The sequence below is a fragment of the Polypterus senegalus genome, chromosome 6, assembly GCF_016835505.1.
Source record: "Polypterus senegalus isolate Bchr_013 chromosome 6, ASM1683550v1, whole genome shotgun sequence".
Taxonomy (NCBI): Eukaryota; Metazoa; Chordata; class Cladistia; order Polypteriformes; family Polypteridae; genus Polypterus; species Polypterus senegalus.
Window position 1 is genome coordinate 189,649,740 of NC_053159.1, and position 12,655 is coordinate 189,662,394.

Sequence of the window (12,655 nt, forward strand, 5' to 3'; positions counted from 1 at the left end):
ACCTCTCGAGGATACACAAGCCAGACCAGCATGTTGGCAAAACGAAACCACCAAAAAAAGTCACCCACTTAGCTGCTATAATCAAGAAGCGAGGCGAGCACATTGGCAAAACGGTATCCTTTTACTTTTCCTCCCGCCAGTAATACACAAGCGATTCGAGCACGTCGGTAAAACGAAACCTCCTAGGAGAGAGATGCCCAAAGTAGTTCCATTCAGTTACCTGACATCTCCACATTTCAATTTTTTTTCTGACATTTTCAATAGTTTCTAGAACCCTGGGCTTTTTACAGCAGGGGCTTACATAGCAAGTATATATTGTAACACATAGACACATTCAATGTATATATAAAAAAAAAACACTTTTTCTTTTAATACTAGTAGAGCTGTACATTCAAAAAACGCAAACACTACAAAACGGCAATACTCATGTTCTGCACACCACTTTAGTCCCAGGCAGCATTGCTTAGTTTTGGTAGGCAAACTCCAACCTCCCCTTTAAACTTTCATAAAACACCCCTGTTACCAAAATCTATAATCCAACATTAAACACATGAACAATTTTTAAATACAGCATAAATTGAATCATAACTAACTGTTTAATTTTAGCTGCAGCGCCGCAGAGCCTCCTGGGAACTCAGTGCCATCCATCCGCTACAATATACTAACACATTAGTGATGGGAAGTTCGGATCATTTTACTGACTCGGATCTTTGAGTCTCGTTCAGCAAAATAAACGAATCATTTTTCGAGTCATTTCGTTCAATTCTCTTTCCGGCTCAGACTGCATAGGTTAAGCTTATGGGGCTGTCACGTGATGAATGAACGACTCAAACCCGAAGACTCGAGAGATGAACTAATCAATTCTGTTTCCGGCTCAGACTGCATACTAGGTTAAGTTTATGGGGCTGTCACGTGATGAACGAACGACTCGAAAAACCCGAAGACTCGAAACAGGTGAATCAATTCCAATACAGAAACTATAGGAAGTTGCGCAAATGCGCATGCGCGACTGAACGAATCACTCCCACGAGATGACTCGTTCTTCCCGAGTCACATTAAAGATTCGTTTAAAATGAACGAATCGTTCAAGAACGACCCATCACTATAACACATATATACAGGTGGCTCGGGCATCTGATCAGGATGCCTCCTGGACGCCTCCCTGGTGAGGTGGACCGGGAGGAGGCCCCGGGGAAGACCCAGGGCTCGCTGGAGGGACTATAGCCGCTTTTCCACTGCATAGTACGGCACGACACGGTTCAGTACAGCTCACTTTTGCGGGGCTTTCCACTGGGAACAGTACCTGGTACCTGGTCCTTTTAGTACCACCTCAGCCGAGGTTCAAAGCGTGCCGAACCGTTACCAAAACGTGACGTGTAAACTCTGCTGGTCACTGATTGGCCGGAGAAAATCGTCATTACTGCGTCACTGGCTATTCTTTTCTTTAAAGGTACAGACACGCGGAAGTTTCGAAAGTTCTCCAGCCACTGAGTGTTTGTAAAACCGGGAACAATCACATCCCACCACTCTGAAGCACGGTGAAATGTCCAAACAGATGGTCTGTTGCGGCGACTTTTTTGCAAAATGTGGAAGATCTGTAATATACAGAATCAGCATTTTAATGTTACACTGGCAGTTAAGTTCATTTTATGCTTTGCAACAGTGATAAAAGTTAGCTAGTGATGTGTTTTTTTTAGATGCTTAACCTTGCGCGTCGTTGAACTAAAGTGTTGTCGTTGTCTGCGTGTTGTTGTAAAAGTTCCACGGTGTCACGGCAGTAGAGGCGGCGCAACTATAACGACACGTGAATAATCCCGCCCACTCTAAAGCGGAACTAAACTGCAGTCAAAACGCAAACCGAGCCGAACTGAGCCGAACCAAGGTGAGCTGTACTGAACCGTGTCGTGCCGTACTATGCAGTGGAAAAGCGGCTTATGTCTCCTGGCTGGCCTGGGAACGCATCGGGTTTCCCCCGAAAGAGCTAGAAGAAGTGACCAGTTAGAGGGAAGTCTGAGCATCTCTGCTCAAGCTGCTGCCCCCGCGACCCGATCTCGGATAAGCGGAAGAGGATGGATGGATGGATACATACACGTTTTTTTTTTTTTAATTTGTACTTACCCCGTGTAGTTTGTAGTAGTGGCTGAGAAAAAAAAATAATAATCTCATGTTTTTGTAAAGAAAGTACATCTTGAAGATTCAAACACAACGGCGCCCAGCGCTGACTAATTCTGCACAGCGGAAAACGATAAACGCCAAAAAAAGAAAAAGAAATTCACGGAACACGTGTTGTTCAATCCACATGTCCGCTATTCATTCGTATGGTAAAAACGTACAAAATGTGTGCATTTGTTTTGCAAAAATACTGTAACGACGGTACCGACAATGGCGGTTGCAGCGACGAGCACAGTGGCGGTACCATCTGAGCGGGAAAACTCACGGCGGTGTTTCGGCGCCCGTTATGTAAATGTAGACGCCATCAAAAAAAAAAAAAAGCCCGCGCAGATGTATCCTACAAAAAGGAGCACATTTGCGCAGCCGTCTGCTTTTTTAGTTTAACACTGACGGATTGGTGAGTGAATCCTTATTAGGACAGCAAAACGGCGCTACGAAACGAAATAAGAGCGCAGAAGTATTTGAGCCACACGCGCTTGCGCCGCGCTTTACTACATTATTAACCGTTACTTCCTGGAAAGGCGGCGTTCATAGTAGCCAAGAAAGATGTTATTCCCATAATGCTGTGCGTTTGACTTGACGCTCTGCCTCCCAACCCCACCCCGCCTTCTTTGGTCGAGAGCCCTATAGTTAATTCAGACGCATAGATTTTGTGCGAATGACGTCTAAAAAATTTCCACTTGGTTATTGATGATAAACCAAGGAACTGCAAGGGCAGACTGTACTGATCGGTATTTTTTTTTCTTAATGTCATATAATTTCGAGACACCGTTCCCTTTTTATGTTGTTTGAAATCATTCGGAAGAATTAATCGAGCTCTAATTTCAACAATTTATGATGCCCTCCTTTCCTCCTCTACCCATTTGTAAGGTCGCTATAGTGTAAATGATATAAATGAAATTGTGAAATTGAATTTGAGGCTAATCTGCTATATTTGTTCCACCGGCACGTTTTTCAAAATCTGTCAGTTTCCAATTTTGTCCTGCAAGGCGCCTGTTTCTTTTTAGCTAAAAGATATTTAACAGATGTAATAGTATTACAGAAATTAACAAAACTTTTCAAAATAAAAATATATACTAAATGCGATATATGAAAATCAGAGAAATGAACACCAATATCACATCTCACGGCCAGAAGTGCATGCGCCGTCTTAATTCGCTGACGCGCCTGGTACGGCGATGCTGTGCTAACTGCAATCTGCGAGATTTGGAATTTGTAAAATAAAATTATTTGCCACCGTTTTTATAGGTGATAAATAAGTCTCGGGACATATATGTACCTCTCTTTTTGGATTTTTGTATGTTTTGTAATCTTATCTTGTAATCATATTTTGTAATCTTAGAAACATTACCCTCCCTCTATACTCGCAGACGCGCACGCGCAGATTGGATGCGCACGCTAGGCTGTCTAAAGTTCAAGCGTTCACTGCGCTACACTGCGTGGTTGCAGAATTCCCCGAAGTTTTTTTCTTTGCCTTTATATATCGACCAAGCAGATATTTCCATTTCTGCCTGTATACATTTTCATCTTTGTCCAGGACCTGGGCGATTTCTCGCCATGAATTTGAGGACACGTGGCTATCGTTGTGTGGCTTTGATGTTGGGTTGAGTATTTGCGGGTAGCCGCACTTCACAGAACTGTTCTTGGCAAGCACATGCGCAGTCGAGGCGAACAGGAGCGCGCGATGATATGCTCGTCAGGACTAATGACGAAATACTGTAAGTTTAAAGGCCTTGACGCAATGGCCTCGTCGCCTCACCTTTCATACCGGAACTTTCTGGCTGCATCAGGGACAAGACAGGATGCAATGAGTGAGGCGTCAGTCCATCACTTGGTCACATATCACAAAATCAAAAACAAGCCATGGAGATTGCACCCCTGCTTGAGGTTAACAGACACTGAGAGAGGTGACTAGCGTGGATTTATCGAAGCGGGTAACGAGCGGCAGCGGCGGCGGCACGCGTTCTTACCCAGGTAGCTTCCATACGTGACCATGTTGTCGTAATCGTTGTATGCCTTCAAGGAGTTGTTGGATGTTTTATACACCATAACCGACCCTGTCCAGTAATTCGACCCTGGCGCTCCGATGACCATCAGATCCTGAAACAAGAAAAAAGCCAAATGAGGTAAACGGCAACTCCATAGTCACAGATACTGCCCTGCCTCATCACAGCAGGGGGTCTCCGCTACAGAGCTGTGGTGACCTGGTCACCGTGACCACTTTGTGCAATGAAAGGTTGGGACAGGCTGTGGATCGGAGTTAGGGTCACAGAACATGACGGGAGTGTTTCGAGAATTGGAAGTCCCACAGAGAGTGGAGAAACTGGCAAAGCTGGCATGGCATGTGAGGCCGGAATCAGAAAAGGCTCGAGGGGCCGTTCGAACAGGCCATACCTCAAACAGAAAGCTTGACATGCCGGCCTGGCAGGAGCCGTAATTCTCTCCAAATTTCCGATGGTAATCTAAAAAGAATTAAAAAAAAGAAAAATGGATAAAAACATTCAACAAATAGTCACATCTATCTATCTATCTATCTATCTATCTATCTATCTATCTATCTATCTATCTATCTATCTATCTATCTATCTATCTATCTATCTATCATACAATGTGTTCCATATTTATTTATCTCTTATTTAGTGCCTTTCCTACCTCTTTATTTGTCATTTCATGACTTTCCCATTTATATGTAAGATGGTCTTTCCTAGCTGTGTTTTATAGCATTCTTCTATTTGTATGTATTCGATATAGTGCCTTCCGTGTCTCCCTATTTTTTATATAATGTCTTTCCTATTTATTATATAGCACATTTCAGATTTATTTTTCAAATGTTTTCTTTTCTTTTCTCTCTGTCTATTATATAGCACCTTTCACATCCATCCAACTTCTCTATACATTATATTTTCTGTCTCTTATACAGTATAGTGCCTCTCCTGCCTATTTATCAGTTTCTCTGAGTTTATTCCCCTGGTGGTGGTGCGCCCCTCAGAGGCCACAAAGTGTACAACAGGTCTGCATGTCTTCCTGAACCCGTACGCACCAATGACCAATGCACGTTTATATCGTCGTTTGTACTGCTATAGCGAGTGTGTCTCTGAAGCTCCCAAGATGGAGTCAGCACATGAATGTTTTCAATTGGCTGAATGTCTGTGGAGACACCCAGGCACAGTGCTTACCTTTGTAACACGGAATCAAGGGCCCACCCATCTGAGTCAGATCGGACCGCAGTCTGTAGCAGACGCCGTGGGGTAGCTTGTGGTTCTCTCTCTGAGTGTAGAAGATGTTCTTCCAGCGATGGCCGCAAGCCTGCACAAAATTAAAATCACAAGCAACCTTCATAGAATGTCTGCTTCCTATTAATTTGCCAGCAAATAAAAGTGTGAGACAGACGAGAAGAAGGAGAGAAGCAGAAGAGGAAAGAGGGGATTTCTCACCAGAATGTGCCCGTCCTCTGTCAGCCGCCCCGACAGACTCACGCCAAGCCACTGGTTGTCTCTCTCTGCCTGGCAGGTCTTCCCACACGTTGGCTCCCTGCCGCTTCCTGCAATGCACATCACAGTTAGACCTTCATCACCCTCCTGAATGGTGAGCTTCACCCCCCCAGCCCTGGCAGTGCCATTCACACACCCTCTGTGATTTTAGCATCACAGTGACATTGATGGAACACCCTTTGGCCCACCAGCAAATGTGTCATATATAGTGCCTTTCAGATGGGTGACCCCTGCAGGGTGTTTACCGTTTAAAGCATACTGGGAGTAGACTCAGGACAACTGGCACGGCGGAGGGGGCAGCATTCTTCAGGCAGACTGGTGAGGAGGGAGGCTGTTCTGGGCAAATCAGTGTGGTGCCATCATGAGCCCCCACCCCTGCTGGCACCAGGGTGATTGGAGGGAGAGTAAGAGAGAGTCAGCAAGGGAATGAGTGACTAAATAAGTGAACAGATGACTTAGGAAGCATGTGAGAGTGAATATGAGTGAGTGACTTGATAAATTATCAAAGAGTGTGAGAGTGAGTGCGTGTTAGCAAACACAGAATTGATTGACTAAATTAGATAGTGGCAGAGTGAATATGTGAGTGAGTCAGCGAGCAAGGAGAGAGTAACTAAGTGACTAAATAAGTGAATGAATGACTTAGCAGGTATGTGAGAGAGTGAAAATGTGACAGTGAATGAGTGAGCGAGTTAGTAAATTAGCAAAGAGTGTGAGAGTGAGTGAGTATACAAGAGTGTTAGCAAGCAAAGGATTGAATGATTAAATGAGTAAGAGGCAGAGTGAATATGAGAGTGAGTCAGGGAGCAAGGAGAGAGTGATTACTAATGTAAAAAGTGAACAAATGAGTCAGGAAGTGAGCAAGTGAATGGACGAGGTAGCAAGAAAGTGAGAGAGCAAATATATGGGTGAGCAAGTGAGTTAGCAAATGTGTAACTTAGCAAAAGTGTGAGTGAATAAATAAAAGATTAAATGTATTAGCAACTGGGGGAGTGAATGACTGTCCAGATATGCGAGAGAATGCATATGTAAATGAATGAGTGAGGAACGAGTGAGAAAGTGAGTTAACAAATTAGTAAGAGAGGGAGTGTGTTAGCAAGAAAGGGAGTAAATCATTGGGCACATAAGTGAGGACGCGTGTGAGTATGAGAGTGATGAGCAAGGAGTGAGTGACAAAGTAAAGGAGATGATGAAAATGTGGGTGAGGGAGTGAGTGATGGAGTGAATGATTAAGTGAGTAAGTGAAGACATGAGTCAGCAAGTGAGAGAGTGAGTGAGTTAATCAATTAGCAAATGAGTAAGAGGCTAAGTGACTGAGAGAAATGGTGTATTAGCAAGGAAGGGAGTGAATGACTAAAAGAGTAAGTGATAGCGTGAATATGTGAATGAGTGAACAAGGGTGTGCGTGATTAAGTGAATAGGAGAGGCAGCAAGTGAAGTGAGTGAGTGAGTGAGTGAGTGAGTGAATGAACAAATGAGTCATCAAGTACGAGAGTGAATAGGTGATTGAGTTGTTGAGTTTGCACATTAGTAAATAAGCAAAAGTGAGTGAGTCAATAAAAGAGTGAGTGTATTAGCAAAGAGGGAAGTGAATGAATGAGCAAAGAAGTGCATTACCAAGTCAGCAAATTAGGAAGAGGTGAGTGTGTTAGCAAACAAGGGAGTGAGTCTTTCAGCACATAATCGAGTGTGTTAGTAGAGAGTGAATATGTGACAAAGCACTTTAAGTGACTAAGTGAGTGACTGAGAATTTCGGTTAAGGAGCAAGTAGGTGAGCAACAGAGTGAGACAGAGAGAGAGAGCAGGTAAAAGAGTAAGCGAGTGAATAAGTAAGTGAATGAGGAAGCACATGTGAAAGAGCAAATACATAAGTGAGTGATGAAGAGCTCGAGTTAGCGGATGAGCACTTCAGCGAGTGACCAAGTGACAGAATAAGTGACCAACTTGTTTGGAGGTTGTCCACCCTTTCCTCGCCATGCCAAAGAGTTGCCATCCTCGCTGTCCACAGCGCACACGTAGTGTTATTAGACATCGAAGAGGTGTGTGTGTGTGTGTGTGAGTGTAAGTCTGTGTTGTGGTTCCTTTTCGTGTCCGGAGCATGCGCACTTTCAGTTACCAAAGCGGCCGCCAGGTTTGAGGGGATCCGGAGCGCGCGCCGCTTGAGTTACATAAACGACACCCCGGAGGGTCCGGAGTGCGCGCGCCCCTTAAGTTTGATAAACGCCGCCCCTCAGTTGATGGGACCCTAGATGGCCGCCTGATGGATTGATCGCGTCTGAGAGTTCAGTTTAGTTTATTACTAAACAATGAGTCGCACTGTTTGGTATCTTGTATTAATAGTAGTGCTTATTATGAAGGAGCGATAAAAGCGAATGCTGGGTTTGTGTACTGCACTGGCATGGTGCCATCTTTGGGGGGTAGGTGGTGGCTTAAGAGGAGGAGAGGACCCCTCATCTTTCGGACGCAGATTGCTTTTAATTCCCGTGGTTAATTTGCGCCTTGCACGCAGTTGCGCTTTGCTGGCCGTCACAGACGCGCACAGCCCGCTCATTCACACCACAAGTGGCACGTCGTCCTCTTCAGTCGATCAGAAACGGCAGCCACGTCCGTTTTTTCTGGTGATTTCTCAATGCCGCCTACGAGTTTCGGAGTAAAGGGCGCTACTGACGAGTTCATCTTCAGTTCAGTTTCAGTTTGCGCTGTTTGGCCACTTAAATGGGTTTGCGCTTCCCATATAGCAGATGTCAATCCCCGCCCTTTACAGCCACCAACAGGCAGAATTTCGGAGTAGACCGTGCATTTGTTTTTACCATGCGCCGCCCTGCTTATTCGGTAGATGGAAATAACACTCATTGCATAAGGCACTATATAATAGAAAGCCCAATTTACAGACTACTGTCTCGCTTTCAAAACGGCAACTCGAACCCCGAGCTGTCGATGAAGTTCACGCATTATAATGCGCCTTGTCATGGGGTCTTGTGATATGAGGACTGTCTGATCGAGGACCATTTGACCGAGGATGTCACGAGCCAATTAATAGCACATTAAGATGGCATTTACTGGTTTTGTTCAAAAATTGAAAGAAGCGTCCATAAAACATGCAATGTAAAATAGCGATGGCTTGAGATGGGGCAACCGGGTGGGGCAATAATTCGTGTTGCTTCTTCACAGCTTTAGAGTCCCAAGTGCACCTGGTCGGTCACTATGTAGACTTCTCTGACCTCGCCCACGTCCACATGGGATTTCCTCCCACATCCAAACATACCCACCTCGCATTAGTTGGTGATTGTGGCAAGAACAAGTTTGGGAATGCCCATCAGTGTGCCATGCCAAGGAACTGGCATCCCGTGCACGGATGGGTAATGACTCGAGCAAGTGCTACACGGGTTGACACCGACGACCCCTTTTAACTCTTATGAAATCCGTAAACATGGATGCCATGGGTTAATGCTGAGCACTTCACTTATAAAGCACTTCGAAATGGTGTTCACTAAGAAAGGCACTATATAGAATAGAGACCGCAGCTGATTATTGATTATATTAGCCTCTAGAAACAGAGGCTATAATTAATGATGATAAATAAAGAAAAGGTTGTGGTTAAGTATTGCTTCAACAAAGGTGCCTCAAACAATCTTCAATATGAAAGGCACTATACAGAATAAAAAGTGCATCTGATTATTAATTTAATTAGTTATTTAAAACATAATAAATAAAAGAAGGATTTCTGTCACATATTCGTTTTAAAAAAGAGGTCTACAACAATGCTTACTATGAAAGGCGCTATACAGAATAACCAGCGCATCTGATTATTAATATAGCCACAAAACATAAGTCACAGAACATAATAAATAAAATGAGATGTATGTCCGTTATTGGTTTACACTGCTTTAAAAATGAAGTCTCCAGCAATGCTCACGGTGAAAGGCGTTATATAGAATACAGAGTATGGCTGATTATTACAGCTTTTAGAAATAGTGCTTATTTTATTGTAATTAAGTTTTGTTTTAACAAAGCAGTCTCAAACAATGCTCACTATCAAAAGGCGCTATATAGAATAAACAGTGCAGTTGATTATTCACTTTATTATCCATTAATAACAGGTACTTCGAAATGATGATAAATGAAGTAACGAGTTTGACTGGGGAATATTTTTATAAAGAAGTTCCAAATAATGCTCGCTATGAAAGGCGCTATATAGATAAAAAAAGTGCAGTTTTTATTAGATTTTTCAAAACGAACTTATTGTAAATGGACATAAATAAAACAAAGGCTGTGGTTAAGATTTGCTTTAACAAAGAAGTTTTGAACAATGTCAGTCAGTCATTGTCCAGTCCGCTATATCCTAACACAGGGTCACGGGGGTCTGCTGGAGCCAATCCCAGCCAACATAGGGCGCAAAGCAGGAACAAATCCCGGTCAAGGTGCCAGCCCTCCGCAGGGCACACACACACACACAATTTAGGATCGCCAATGCAACTAACCTGCACGTCTTTGGACTGTGGAAGGAAACCGGAGCACCCGGAGGAAACCCACGCAGACACGGGGAGAACATGCAAACTCCACTCGAACCCAAGTCTCGTAACTGCGAGGCAGCAGCGCTACCACTGCGCCACTGCGCCTCCCCTCGTTCATCGTTTAAAGGCATTATATACGATAAAGAGTGTTACTGATTATTCATTTTTTCGCCATTAAAAATTGGTCTTTATAAAAGTTGATAAAGTAAGAATCTTGACTGACCGATGCTTTTAAAAATGTCTCAAACAGTGCTCACAATGAAAGGCGCTATTCGGAATACAGAGTACGTCTGATCAATGCTTTTAGTAGCTTTTAGAAACGGAGTTTATTCGATCTAATGATACAGATTGTAGTTAAGTATTGCTTTAACGGCGCAGTCTCAGACAATACTCATTATGAAAGGCACACTATTGAATAAAAGGTGCAAGTGATTCTTGTTTTTTTTTCTTAGCCATTAGAAATTGAGCTTTTTATAAATAGTGATAAACTAGAGATGATGGCTGAGCACTGATTATACAGAAAAATCTCAAACAGTGCCCACTGTGAAAGGCGCTATATGCCATTAAGATTGTACTCAGCCTTTGCTTTTTGTTCTTCACCTAAAGACTTGCCTAATTTGGAAGACACGTCGTAAATGAAGATTCTGCTTTTCATTTTCAACAATCACTTGATGCAGTTCCGGGTAATGGGGTGGCAGAGCCCATGACCTCAATAATGGGCACAAATTGGCACCTGAATAGGGCGCCAGTCCATTGCTGCTGCACTTTTGACCTGTCCGTTGGTTGAATGCGCACGTGTCATGCAAATCCCACAAGGATAATGACCATGCGTAGGATTTGAACCCAGAGCACTAACCCCTGAGCCATCTTAATTCTACTCCGTCCTGTTAATTAGCCTTTTGATCTAAGAACTCGCGCTCACTAATGAAAGCGCTATATATGAACTCAAAAACCGGCTGTTTGTCCAGGCTAATAAAGACTGGCATTCTGGGGATAACAACGTCCGGCTCCAGCAGACCTGCCGACCCCGAAATGAGGAGACGCCCACCTGCAGAGTGCCCTTTGATCGGCGGCTCGTAAGTCGGTTGGAGTCCCCCCGGCGGCACTTTTGACTCCTCGGGTTTGATGAGCCTGTAAGCCGAGAACGGGGGGTCCTGGATGGGGGGCTGGGTTTGGAGGGGGTTGGGCTCATTTATCTACGGCCCACCAGACTACGCCTGCCCACCAAACCATCTCCATTAGAGGACGACTCTTCTCTGCCTGCCCGCCCCGCATGCCGATGCGACGACTCAGACGAGGTGTCACTTTCACACCAGGTCGCTAACGACCATTTAAACGCGGAGGGAATCCAAACCGGCGCGAGCTCAATGACAAAAGGACACAAAGCCCCCCTGAGGTCATGTCCATACGCTCGACAATTAACTGTCACGCAACAGGAAGAGCACATTGGGTGGGGATATGTCTGAGTTTATTATATAGCACCTTCACAGAGCGCGCCTTATAACGGATGACGCAAACAGCGAATAAGAGACGAGCAAAGGCGACAGTCCAGCCAATAGGCGCGCAGATCTCCCACTGAGAACCGTCAAGGGAGCGTCAGTTGTTCAGTACCTCAGGCAGGTCAGGGTTAGACAAAACTTGTGACCTTGAAAGTGTATATAGCGCCTTTCCGTCGTGACAAACATCCAAAAGCGCTCGAGAGAGAGAGAGCACAGATAGACTGCACGATGAGAAATAAACCCTCTGATTATATATAGTGCCTTTACATAATGAAAAACAGCAAAAGGCGCCCTGTAAAATGTACAAAGAGTCTGTGACGGGAGCTGAGCTTGGGAGTCTTTCCAAAATAAAACAGCATGGAAAGGCGCTATAAAATGTGCAAAGAGGCTGCAAGGGCAAGTTAAACACGTGGCTTTGTAATTGCAATTGTAATTTGTAATTTAATAAAGAAGGCATTGTACAACTTGAGCAGAGAGTCTGTGATGGCGGATAAACCTTCTTATTAAATATTTTTGATGATGGAAAACAACCAATGGCGCTGTATAAAATGTTCAGAGTCCGTAGAGACAACTGCATTTGTGACTTTCTAATTGTGTGTGGCAACTTTTAAATATTGAAAATCCATAAAAGAAACTAGACACGATGTGCAGCAAGTTTGTCGAAGGAGCTGAATCTGCTATCTTGTAATTCTGTATAGTGCCTTTCCGAAATAATAATAAAAAAAAAAATCCAAAGGCGCTATATAAACCTTACAAAGAGTCTGTGAGGACAACTAAACCCGTGGCCTTGTAATTGTATATAGTGCCTTTTAATGACAAAAACACCAAAAGTTGCTGAAAAAGTGTGCAAAGATCAAGGCAAGTGTATTTCTGACCTTGAGCCTTTTCAAAATGAAAACCACCTAAAGCTGTTATAATAAAGTGTGCAAAGACGCCGTGAAGGAGCATAAACATTTGACCTTATAATTACATTTAGTGCCTC

General features: G+C 43.9%; 1 protein-coding gene across 1 annotated transcript in view; it reads right to left on the bottom strand.

The window, feature by feature from the left end:
- The window catches only part of itga4 (integrin alpha 4), a 191,297-nt gene that overhangs the window by 166,403 nt on the left and 12,239 nt on the right, over nt 1–12,655 (bottom strand). The window contains exons 3-6 of the mRNA XM_039757752.1: nt 5,607–5,713; nt 5,349–5,478; nt 4,567–4,634; nt 4,143–4,272 (exon numbers count right to left, since the gene is read on the bottom strand). Of these exons, the coding sequence (XP_039613686.1) occupies nt 4,143–4,272; nt 4,567–4,634; nt 5,349–5,478; nt 5,607–5,713 (435 nt within the window). The remainder of the gene's footprint in view (nt 1–4,142; nt 4,273–4,566; nt 4,635–5,348; nt 5,479–5,606; nt 5,714–12,655) is intronic.